General features: G+C 47.5%; 1 protein-coding gene across 1 annotated transcript in view; it reads left to right on the plus strand.

The window, feature by feature from the left end:
- Nucleotides 1–6,401, plus strand: part of gpr139 (G protein-coupled receptor 139) — a 14,461-nt gene extending 8,060 nt beyond the window's left edge. Inside the window, exon 2 of the mRNA XM_061701182.1 lies at nt 5,416–6,401. Within this exon, the coding sequence (XP_061557166.1) occupies nt 5,416–6,401 (986 nt within the window). The remainder of the gene's footprint in view (nt 1–5,415) is intronic.
- Nucleotides 6,402–12,371: the final 5,970 nt, after the last annotated feature.

Here is a 12,371-nt window from a genome sequence, read left to right on the forward strand (position 1 = left end):
CTCGTGCTGCGCCGTCGCCTTTCCTCGCTAAACGACGGCAGCGGCGCCTCGGCGGGGGGGCCACAAAAAGCGCTCGCGCGTAAATAGACACAAAGGGGTGACCTATGCAAACGCACGCTCACACACGTGTGCGCAAAGCACACAAATAAACACACACCGCATCCTATTATCTGTCCCACTGGTCGTTCTGATGGCCTCTCAGCTGGAGACAACCCTCTTATTACCTGCGGCTACAGACGGGGACATTTTGGAGTTCTGTGTGTGCGCGCGCGCGCACGCGAGCCGCCTCGTCTCCCCCAAGGTCGAACGCAATACTTGTCTATGTGCTCCTGATTTGTTCACATTCGCAATCAATCCTCGCGGATAATCATGGAAATTCAATTCATCGGTTTCGGTGCCATCTGACTCAACTCACAATAGCTCAGCCCAGCTATCTGTAGTGGCGTGCAAATATAAGCATGGCAAATATGCAATGAGATAAGCACCTGATTCTCATTTCATACTTGTGATAATATACAGTGGCAAGCATACAATTAGATAAATGCATCATTCTCGTTGGATATTTCCCTACTACTCGATATAGTTGTACCGCTTCAATGGTAAAATTCCCACATAGGCAGGAGATGGGTGTACAATTTGAATGTCTCATTCATAGTATTCATGAAACGATATGACTAAACCCAGTGACCTCGTGTTATCTTCTTGTAAATATAAACCTAGCCTCGTTCCTATGTTTCCCTCGCACGTGCAGCCGTGCCCGGACGCCCCCCTCGAGACGAGCCCGTCGTTTGGCACCTCGCGCCTGCGAAACGGCGAGCGCTCTCTTCTGCGCCCTGGCCGCCTCCCCCGTGACCGCACGGGCGACATCGTTCATTGAAATGAATCGAGAAGCCACGTGCCGGCGAGCCGCGGCGAAATGGAAATGTCAGACCGGCCGTGAATCTCTTTTGTCCGAGGCAGGGGAGCCCGGGCGGAGTAACACCCGAAGCCCGGCGGCCGTCAACAATTCCCCGCAGCTCTCGGTCTCCGACCGGGGGTTTGGCGGCCAGAGTGCGATAATTGGCAGGCGGATTAGAGAAAGCGAGCTCTCGGATTAAAGGTCAGCGCTATTGTGCAGGATTTATAATGGAGCTCATCTGAAAACGGTCGAGTCTGAGCTGCGAACTGGGACGCATCCAATTAAGATCATTCTTCTTGGAGAAACCGAAGCGTACAAAAAGACAGTCGATGCCTGCTATCAGCTAAACTATGAACTATAATCACATTAGTGTGAGTTATTTCAGAAATTCCAGTTGGCTTAGCAAAGCTCAAAAGGCAAAGAAAGCACCCGGCGAAGCGTCTGAACTGCCTGCGGACCTGCAATGCTAATGCTAAATATAATGCTATCACATTAGCAGTACAGGTCGTCACTGTTCCACTTAAGTCTTGTCGGTAGCGTACGTTTCAAGCTATTTTCCACTGCTCAAACTAATCCAGTTAAATCCTGTAAGTGTCAGTGGCGCAAGTGTCAAGCTGTTGTTGACCGTTGAACAAACCAGGAAGGAGACCATTTTGAGAATTACTTTTAACTGAGGAACGCTAGTGTTCAAAAAAAAAACACAACATCACTATTGCGCGATACCGTCAGGTGGTGGCTGTTCTCCTTAAATCGAATCCAAATGTAAGTTTCGCTCGCATGACTTTCAAGCTGATGTCGACCGTCAAAACTAATCAAGCCGACGAGGGAGTTTGCTTTTTTTTTTTTTTTGCCGTCGTCCTCTGTCTCGACCGGTTCGAAGGCCAATCGTCTGCTAGTGCGTGCGCACGGTGGAGCTCTTTGAATTGAAAGGGAATAAGCAAATGGAAAAAAAAAAAACAATGACCTGTTGATGAAGACAAACAATCAATCACGAAATCACTGACCGATTTTAACGTGTGTGTGTGTGTTGTCACTTCATGTCTGCTGCTGGTTTCCACGTTAAAGGATTGCCGCACGCCTCGCGATCGTCATTTTTGTCCCGTGTGTGTGTGTGTGTGTGTGTGTGTGTGTGCGTGCGGTTGTGTGTGTCTTTCGCGGCGCATCCTCCAGTCTGACAAGGACGTTGTAACCGTATTGGTCATTTGGAATTAGCTGATCGTGGCTGTGAAGTGCGACGTCGTAGACTTGAAGATGGCCGCTTTTAATCCGATCTCGGTTCTAATACCAAACAGAGGGCGGGACCTCACACACACACACACACACACACACACACACACTCAGCGAAGTGCATTTGATGCCAGAATGCAAATCAATGTCAAAATGCATCTTCATCTGTAAAAAGATTGGCGTCGTGCTGCAACAGCACTTTGAGTACAGGGAAGGTTCAAGTTATTTCAGATATTGTGTTTGGATTGTTCATGTCAATTTGCATCATTTCTGAATATGAATTGTGTATTTTTTTTCATATGACGCCTTTAAAATGAGACACAAACACAAACACCCGTTTTATTAACAGAAGCATTTGTTCCGCAAGTAGCTTTAGTAAGATTAGCCTGCTCTTATCAGATTTAAGTTGCATTTTGTCGCAAAACATGATGCGCTGTAATTGGTTGGATTATTTCAAGTCCCCGTAAAGTTAAAAAAAAAACAATGTCTTCTAAATTTGACTCATCACAGAGAAAAGTGTTGTCAACAACAATGCCAAATTTGAATGGTTCGAAAAAGTCGCATCGTATGCACAGTAAAATGAGGCTTCAAAATCGTGAATTACGAAGCCCGTCTTGCCGCTCTCAGACGATGAAACAACGGCCCGCTCCACTGTCAGTTGACATGTTTGCAAAATAAAATCCGCTTCAAGCCTCTGGTGGCTGGAATACATCTCACCGTGTCGTCGTGGGGCTTTTACACACTGTGACAACGGGGCGCTCTAAAGCGGCCACGCCAGCCCGAAGCCCGTACCACGCCAAGTTGGACTCCCCGCCTCACTTTTCAGATTTTTCTATGTAATGTGCGCATATTCATGGCGGACAACGAGGCACTCTAAAGCGGCCACACCAGCAGGCTATCCTAAGGGAAGCTGTATTTTCGGGGAGTCGGCGTAGCTACGTATAATAGCGTTCAAGTTCTTATAAAACGGGGAAGGGGCTACTCGTGCTGGACTCCGAAGTGGGTCACGTGGCGCCATTTCAGCCACGCTCCAAAAAATCTGGAAACTGAACTGGTGAAAAAGAGTTTCACGCTGGAATTCCACAATTGAGTGCTACATCGTTGTCAGTCTTTGCATGTTACAGCGATGATCTTGTATTCGTTCATTTTATGAAAATACATGATGAAAATAATCCATCCATTTTCAACGCCGCTTATTCTGGTTGGGGTCGCGGAGCGCCGGAGCGCATCCCAGCGGAAAGGCGGTCGGGCGAGTGGACCGCTGCTCCATCAGTGACTCGGTCAAATAATAACGTGTTATTATCCCATTCAAATGGCTAATACAGCTCCAAATTCAGGTCGTGGAGTCAATGTCTCGAGATCAGATGATATTCCTGGATATTAGTGAGGAGCTTCCTTTGGATCATCCACAGCTTGAAAGAAAATCCAATGAGCCATCGAAGTGAATGTTGCTGCAACACTGTAAAGTGCGGTTTTATGAGATCCCCTATAAATATTAGCGTCCTTTGGGAATCCATTGTACTGACGGCGCCCTCTTTTGCCGCAGCCTGCACGTGCCAATTATCCAGAGTGAATGAATCCAGGCTGTTTCTTCTTGCGATTGTCAAGAAGACGTGAGCACAAACGGGAGCCCAGTTGACACGTGAGGGCTTCAAAAACAAACAAGGTCATCGTTTGCTGCACCGGAGAATACTGCTCCTCCTGTCTGCTGCACTTGTAGTTATTGCTGCGATAAATCTTTCAAGGAGATTTCTCTCTACCTGGCAAAAAAAAGTGGAGACTGCACGAAGCGATGGGATGTCCTTGTTCTTTGGTGTCGAAGCTCCGTCGGCAGAGGTGGAATGTTGCTTGTGGTGAACTCAGTGGCCTGCTGAGGATGTCTTGCTGCATCTGAATTCATCTCCACTTTCTGTTTTTCTTGTAGTTTACCTCTATTGAAGTGTTTTGCCAAAGGCGCAGACTGGTGCTTCTGCAGGTGCACGTGGAGGGGACGGCCTCATACAAAATCTAGGCAGATACATCACTCGCTCATTTACTTTACTATTGAATTTGCATAGGTTAGCATTAGGCTACGCAACCTAAAGGGACTTTTCACACCGTACTTGCTCAGTGGGAAAGAGCCGCGTAGCGGCGCGCAAGGGATGTTGTCGGTGCCGACCGTGCCCATATTTGGACGTGCTGACGATCGAAGTAACGAGGAGGCCGCAACTCGGCAAAAAAAACAAAAAAAAAAGGTGAGCGCTGAAAAGCCTGCAAAGACTAAGTACAATTTAGTATTGAATTGCTGAGCTCGGAATCAGAATCATCTTTATTTGCCAAGTACGGAGAAAACACACAAGGAATTTGTGTGCGGTAGTTGCAGCCGCTCGAGTACGACAACAGACAGTCAATTGACGGAGAATACTTTGGAGACATAAAAACATAAAAACGCAATCACCGAGCAATAAATAAAAGGTTACCGGTAATGTGGCAATGCCGGTCCTTTTTTTTTGGTTGGGGGGGACAAGACAGTTAGTCACATTCTTAGTTGGCCGGATGTTTTTGGGGCGGGGCTAAAAGGGGTTCGTGCCGACGTCACCTGGGAACAGCATGAGTCGTCCCTCCCCCGCTATATTACTACTACACCTTATATGGCTATTTGGTGGAATTGTGAGTTAACTAGTAGTGATAGCTTAGCTTATTTGTAGCACTACATCATGAAGGTAGCCATCAAGTGTTTGGTGTTATTTGGGCTAGGGTCTCTGTTGCGGTGACGCAGCGAGCCGACTGCCCTACTGCGAAGTGGCCTGCTACTAGCGGCTAGGCTAGTACGTATTAGCCGCTAGTGGGCTCGCGGACCGACATTGGCTCCACCCAAAATTCCACAGCCTTGCTCCACACAACAGACACTTAAGGGGAAGTTAAACATTTAGTACGTTTGCTTGCCCACGAGCTAACAAGATCGCGAGCTAAGGAATAAAGGATTTAAAAACACTTTTCCCTGTGGTGTGTCAAATTGATAAGACATGTTTTGACCTCTTTGGTGGGTCTTTCGGTGCGCTGGCTTTATACTAACGCACGGGGAGTGCCAAGCTAACAAATAGCATCTAAGTGCCTTTGTGTCTACGTACTGCAGAACCATGTCGCCCCTCTAAAATGTAGCTCCCTACTAACATCCCAAATTCTCTCTTTTCTTCCTTCCTTCCCCTCGCCTCCATCTACCAATCACCTCTTTAACCTTTCCCGTTATTCCCTGTCTTTTCAACTAACCTGGTATCATCAACATCATCATGACAACCCCACCTCCGCAGCCAACATCTTGACGGTGGTCATCCTGTCCCAGCTGGTGCTGCGTCGTCAGAAGTCGTCCTACAATTATCTCTTGGCGCTGGCGGCCGCCGACATCATGGTCCTGCTGCTCATTGTTTTTGTCGACTTCATACTGGAGGACTTCATCCTGGTCACGCCGCTGCCGCCGTCCGTGAACAGCGCCGTGCAGGTGCTGGAGTTCTGCTCCATCCACACGTCCATCTGGATCACCGTGCCCCTCACCGTCGACCGCTACATCGCCGTTTGCCACCCGCTGCGCTACCACACCGTCTCCTACCCGGCGCGCACGCGGAGGGTGATTTTCGCCGTCTACGTCGGGTGTCTGCTCTCGGCCGCACCGTACTACTGGTGGCCAGAGTTGTGGCACAGCTTGCCCGCCGTGGCGAGCAGGGGCGGGGGCGGCGGCGAGAGTAACAGTCGAACCGCGGCCCAACACGTCCTTGTGTGGGCCCACTGCGCCACCATCTACCTCCTCCCCTGCGCCGTCTTCTTCACCCTCAACGCCGTCATCGTGCGCAAGCTGCGCCGCCGCCGCAGCTGCTTCCGTATGCGCGGCTACTCCACCGGCAAGACCACCGCCATTCTGCTCGCCATCACCTCCGTTTTCGCAGTTCTGTGGGCGCCTCGCACCCTCATGATACTTTACCACTTCTACTCATCGCCTCCGGCCTCGCCGGGCGCCGGACGCCTGCTGCACATGCTGACGGACCTGGCCAACATGCTGGCCTTGCTCAACACCGGCGTCAACTTCTTCCTCTACTGCTTCATCAGCAAGCGTTTCAGGGCCATGGCGGCCAACGTGCTGCACGCGCTGGTCCACTGCCGGAAGCAGCCGCAGCCCTTCTACGCCAGCCACAATTTCTCCATCACCAGCAGTCCCTGGATCTCACCGGCCAACTCCCATTGCATCAAGATGTTGGTGTACCAGTACGACAAAAACGGGAAGCCTATTTGTATTTCCTCTTGAGGGCTTGGGCTCAGTCGTGAGGGAGAGTTGGCGGTAGGGGGATCGTCGGGGCTTTGGTCTCCTTGGAGACCATCCTTGCCTCCGTGGGACTCTTTGAGAAAAGGTCAGCCTGCATGGCGGGAAGAGCGGCGGCACTTAAGCTAGCTTTGAGCCAAAACAAAGCGTTATGTCGGAAAAGCATGCTACGGCGGCAAACGTTGTTTGAAATAATGATGCGGAAACCAGCATCTCTTTGCAAAAAATACAATCTCTAGACTCTTGAGCTGGTCATTGCCCCAAACCACAGACTGATTGTCGCTTATATACGGTTTATGAGTCGCCATCTGTACCAGCGGAGTCGCAGCCCGGTGGGGGGCATCGGAGGCTTTGGTGCCAGGAGTTCACCAGTCAGCGCTCGCTCTGCGCGACTTTGAACACCTGCTACTTTGCGTGCCAGAATGTTCCCGTAATTCCACCGATCAGGGGGTGCTCAGGCACAGCCCCGAAAGGCGCCTCCAGCCGTTATCCTACAAAAAATGTCAAAGTCTGTCTAGTTTGAATATGCAGAAGGGTCTCAAAGTAAGAACCTTTTCTTTTTGTCTGGTGCTCGCTCTGGAGGTTACAAGCTCGTTGTGAAAACTATCGTCTCAGTTCAATATGTATTTACGCTAGACTGTTACTGTAGCTTCACAAAGATGTTCAGTGGTATGGCTATGAGCTAGTTATCGTCGTTTCCAGTATTAGGAGGAGGAAATTTCTGCCATTAGTGGATAGTCCTCTGTGAACTAATAATGGCCCTGGATGATTTACCGTCAGCCATTACCTGGATGAGTATAATGAATGTAATTGAACTTCTCTTTAACCCTTTATCCAACCGAGACTGAGCAGAGAGCAGGACAAGACAAAATCCTTCTTTCCACACTTTGTTACATATTTTGAACCAATATAACTGCTGTGTACTGTAAGGGGGCAGCATGGTGGACTAGTGGCTAGCACATCTGCCGCACAGTTCTGAGGTTTAGGGTTTGAATCTCAGCTCCAGCCTTCCTGTGTGGAGTTTTGCATTTTTTTCCCCCGCGCTTGCGTGTGTTTTTTTTTGTTTTTTTGGCTTCCTGCATGTTAGCTTCATTGAAGACTAAATTGTCCTTTGGTGCGAATGTGAGTGTGAATGGTTATTATGTGCCCTGCGATTGACTGGCGATAAGTCAAGGGTGGAGCCGACCTCTCGCCCGAAGTCACCGGGTAGGCGCTTGCTCACCCGTGACCCTAACGGTGCGCTCGCGAAACGTGAATTTGTAGCAGGAGTTATCAAAAGGTTCTGGGTGCCCACAAACAGCAACGATATTTCATCTTCGATTGTTCTTCTCAGAAACTCCGGGACGTTTGCGATCCAGTATATTCTCAACGCCGATTGGCTGTTGTGATGCGGCGTCACGCGAATTTGTGGCTTTCAGTTGGAAAATTGGGGCAAATCAGGAAAGAAGCGTTCTTGTACTTGTCTTTTTGAGTGCCAACCACAATCTGGTAGAGGTCAACATATGCAACCCCGTGAAACGAATTTCAGGGGGTCCTTGGTTCGAGACGACACCGACGCAAAGTTTTCAAGGCTACAAACTGTGCGCAATCAACTCGTTTGCCGGGCAGCATGAGACCACGTCATCACGTGGCACAACGAATGGCACGCTTGGGTATTGCCGTAATTACCGTTTTCATTTGATAGTTTTGTATTTATGACCTAAAACTGTTTTTCATGCAAATATTTACTGGCATTATGAGTTTACTCTCGCACAAGCGCAGGTCAGTGATAGACTCTGGCACGTTTCGATGTCGAAATTTGGCTTACATCGTAAACCGAGGACCCGCTGCACACAAAATACTGTAAATTAAACGACTACTTGGTGAAAAACGACATTTAAACAAATCTGCGCCCCCTTCAAATTTGTTTCTCCCATCCATACATTTCCAAGTAGTGACTTTGGTCTCGCGGGCACATTTCACCCCGACTCATTCGTCGCGCTGACAGATAGAAGTTCAGACGTCTGGAAGCAACATCTGTCTCGAGTGTCATAAAAGTGAGCGCGTCGCGATTCCAAAAGGGTCCCGCAGACACCTTCAGGCCTTGCATTCCTCCATTCATCAGAGTTGGCGAATTTGCTAATACCCGCCGGGAGGGATTAGACACATCCGTCCGACGGGAAAAAAGATCAATCAGCCCGCATCTGTTTGATGCGGGCTGATTGCGTTGTGACCTTCACATTCAAACGTCCCACGTACTTTCCCATCTTTATTCCAGCTTGGCAATTAATTACGCCAAACAAACAAACAAACAAACAAACGAAAAAAAACCTTGCTGCAGCTGAAAAGTATTTTTTTAACGTATAATAGTGATTGCATGTTACCACGGTGAAACGGGGTGTCTGATACCAGTCAACATCGTGGCGTATGCCCTATAGATATTATGAACGATATTGATGATATCAGAATGGGAATGGAAGTTCTTTCCATGTAGGAAAGGTGCGCACGTCTCTGTCCTGGCTGCTCAGTACAACGTGAAGAAGGGAACAGACACAGTTCGCCAAAGAGTCCTTGACTCGCTAATGCAACATGTCGGCAGAACGACAATTGTCCGTGTCTCGTTAAGGAGCGACATTTGGGCTCATGTGGTTGGTCCGTCTCTTTCCATCAACGGTAACTGCTCCCCTGTTCCCCTTCAGGTGCGCGTCCGAACAGATGAGCTCAGCCGTTTCAGTCCACGTTTTTGTTGCGCTCAAATTGATTTTCCTCCAAATTACAAAGCGAACCCGCCACCTGCTCCTCCGCTTCCTGCTGTTGTTCCACGCACGCTCTTTGTTTCCACTTCATGTCCGACGCACCTGCGCAGACTTCATTTTCAACTGTTGTCCTTGTTACCGCTTGACCAACAGCCGGTGCGGTAAACAAGAAAACCGGCAGATTCGTTATTCAGTTTTCTTCTTCGTTGTCATTGTAAAAACATTACTTATGTGGCGAAATGTAGCATTTTCAGTCCAGCAGGTTATTTTAGTGTATTGTGGCAATAATTGCCTTTTTCTGTAGGGTTGTACAGGAGCAAGTCTCTCTTCCTGCACAAAACACGAGCATCACTTTTCCTGCACAGAACGGGTTTGTTGCTCAAATGCATGCTACACTACAAGCTGTGTCATTCCTACCCGTAACATGAGCATCACTGTTCATGCGCACAACTTCAGCATACCTGTTCCTGCGCAGAATACGATCATCAATATTTCTGCGCAAAATATCACAATCACTTTTCCTGCGCAGAACACTAGCATGACTGGTCCTGTGTCAAAACACTAACAATGTTCCTGCATGGATCTTGAGCATCAGTGTTCCTCCATAGAACATGAGCATCTGTGTTCCTGCGCAGAATACTGGCATTACCGTTTCTGCTCGGAACATTAGTATCATGGTTCCTGTGCACAACATCAGGATCCGTGTTCCTATGCAGACTACGATCATCGACGCTCCCGCGCGTGACGTGAGCATAGCGATTTTGTACGCATGACATCAACCGTGCCGTTCCTACGCAGAGCACGAGCACGCGACGTGAGCATTGTCGTTCCTGCTTTTAACAGAGTGTCACTGTTCCTGCACGGAATACAAGCATCGATGTTCCGAGGCACAACGTGAGCATTGTTGTTCCTGTGCATATCAGAGTAGGCAGATTAGATTGACATGGCAGCACAGAGGCTGAAATCGGATTGGATTTAAAAAACAACAACAACAACATCCACATTTACGGGAAACAGTGCAGCCAAGAAAAACTCAACACAATGAAGACTGTTGGGAATAAACTCATACAATTACATGGAACAAATATTCCGATTTAGGTCAGCGTGAATGCGGTGTTGGGAAGATTACTTTGGAAAATTACAATGACAAGTTACGCTGTTGAAAATAACTTTCAATGACTTTCTCAAAGTCATACAACGAATTACATTCGATTACATTTCTTAATTTTGAATGAATGCATCAACCTTTCCTTGAATAAAGTGGATTAAAACCGTAGAGACCTTCTCAAAATCTCAGAAAAACTAATAGATTGCACCACAAGGTGGCACTTCGAGGTCCTATTTGGAAAAGTACGTCATGTTTGGGACGACGGCAGAATGGCACATGACCAGAGAGAGCCAATCACGACTGTTGGCTTTAGGAGGACGAAGCGCTATGAAAACAAATCTGAGCTTTTGCGGCTATTTTTCAAATGTAACTAACATTGTCGTCACGGAAATTTCCAAAAGCAATTGTAATTGAATTACATGTCATTATTTACAACTACTGTATATACATTTTGTAATGAAATTACATAATTTCGTGACATGTAATTTGTAACTGCCCAACACTGTTTAAATGTAGGTCAGTGCTTGCTAACAATAATAATCTCACAACAATCATCTTTCTGTCTTAAATTCTCCGGAGAACATATTGCAAGTGATCGTCTTTCATCTCTCACTGCGCACTTTAGAACCTTTGCGTTGAGGCCGTGGCTGTGGATTATTGGCTCGAGACGCGGGACCAAAAGAAAATCGGTCGATTGGCAGTCGTCGTTCGGCGAGCGCCTCCACCTGCGCTCCGTCAACGTCCGCAAAGCAAAGGGTCGTTGCGTTTCGTTTAGCGCCCGGGGAGCACTTGCGCGACACGCTCAAGTTAACGTTGCCTAACGAGTCGGCGGTTGATCATTAAAAATTACGATCACACACACACAAAAGGTTCACTAAGCCCGAGCTCCGGGGCGCCCCGATGACATTTGTAACAACACGTGCAGCCGTTTTGGCTGTTTGGGGCCATGTTAATGTGACATTTGCACGAGGGGGCCATCTCCCGCTTCCCAAAGCCCGCCGGGAACCAAGTAGGCATGCTGGGAAACCGACAAACAAGCGATGAGCAGATAGGCGGGCGAATAATGGCGGACGGGCGGGCGGGTGTCACCTGCAGGTGTCCTTCATGCAGGAACAGGTGGGATGGCGTGTGCAAGGAAATCAGGAAAAATAATGAGGGCAAAACGGCAAACTGTATTATATTTTCTTCAGCCACACACTTAAAAACACGTGAAAGAGTTTAAATGCAAAAGCAGATATAGTAAAAAAAAAAAAAAATATATATATATATATATATTTACGGTTCCGGGGTTAAAGCTGATCATTTTTATATTTTCGTATGACAATTGAGAGGCTCATTTTGAAAAGAAAAAAAAAACCTTTACACTGCAATGGTGAGTGTTATGCTTTGTGAATACAAATGAATGACACTCCGATTAGAGGTGGCGAGAGTAGCCGCAAATTGCTCTCAAGTAAGAGTACTGCGGGTTCACAATAATATGACTCCAACGGAAACAATAACGTAAACATGAAACAAATAACCACTCGAGTAAAAGTACGAAGTGAAAAAACAAACAATTCAAGCAAGCAACTAACTGATGAGAAACCTTTTCAATCAAAGCATGAACGTCAAAAATATAAAATGGGAGTGTGCAAATTCAGATCATCCCAAACAATATCACTTTGACTTGAACAACAATAAATGCAATCTTTATAAAATGACATAAAGTAAGGCAAATTCTGCTACAAGAAAATCTCTTCATTGAATTGTCTTTTCAGGAAACGGCACAATAGGCTCACCAGGCAGATATTACTGAGTTGATCTTTTCTTTTTTTCTTTTAACCAAACTAAGTCACTTCGAAAACTTTGCTTCTGTGCGAGGCCGCGTAGACTTTGCGTGTGGTCATGTGACTGCCCGCCTCCGTTCGATCGGTCAAACGGAGGCAACCCTCACGAGCGGTTCCGCTGGATTGGTGAAGCAGAGTCATGTGACGGCGCCCAAGTCTCTCTGACAAACCAAAGCATTCAGGACGCGCGAACAATAACGGGTTCATAAAAATAAGAGTAGCGAGCGGAATGTAGCCCAGTGTAATAGAGTACTGTTGCTTGTCAACAAAAATACTCAAATAGGAG

The sequence above is a fragment of the Phycodurus eques genome, chromosome 16 (genome assembly GCF_024500275.1).
Source record: "Phycodurus eques isolate BA_2022a chromosome 16, UOR_Pequ_1.1, whole genome shotgun sequence".
Taxonomy (NCBI): domain Eukaryota; kingdom Metazoa; phylum Chordata; class Actinopteri; order Syngnathiformes; family Syngnathidae; genus Phycodurus; species Phycodurus eques.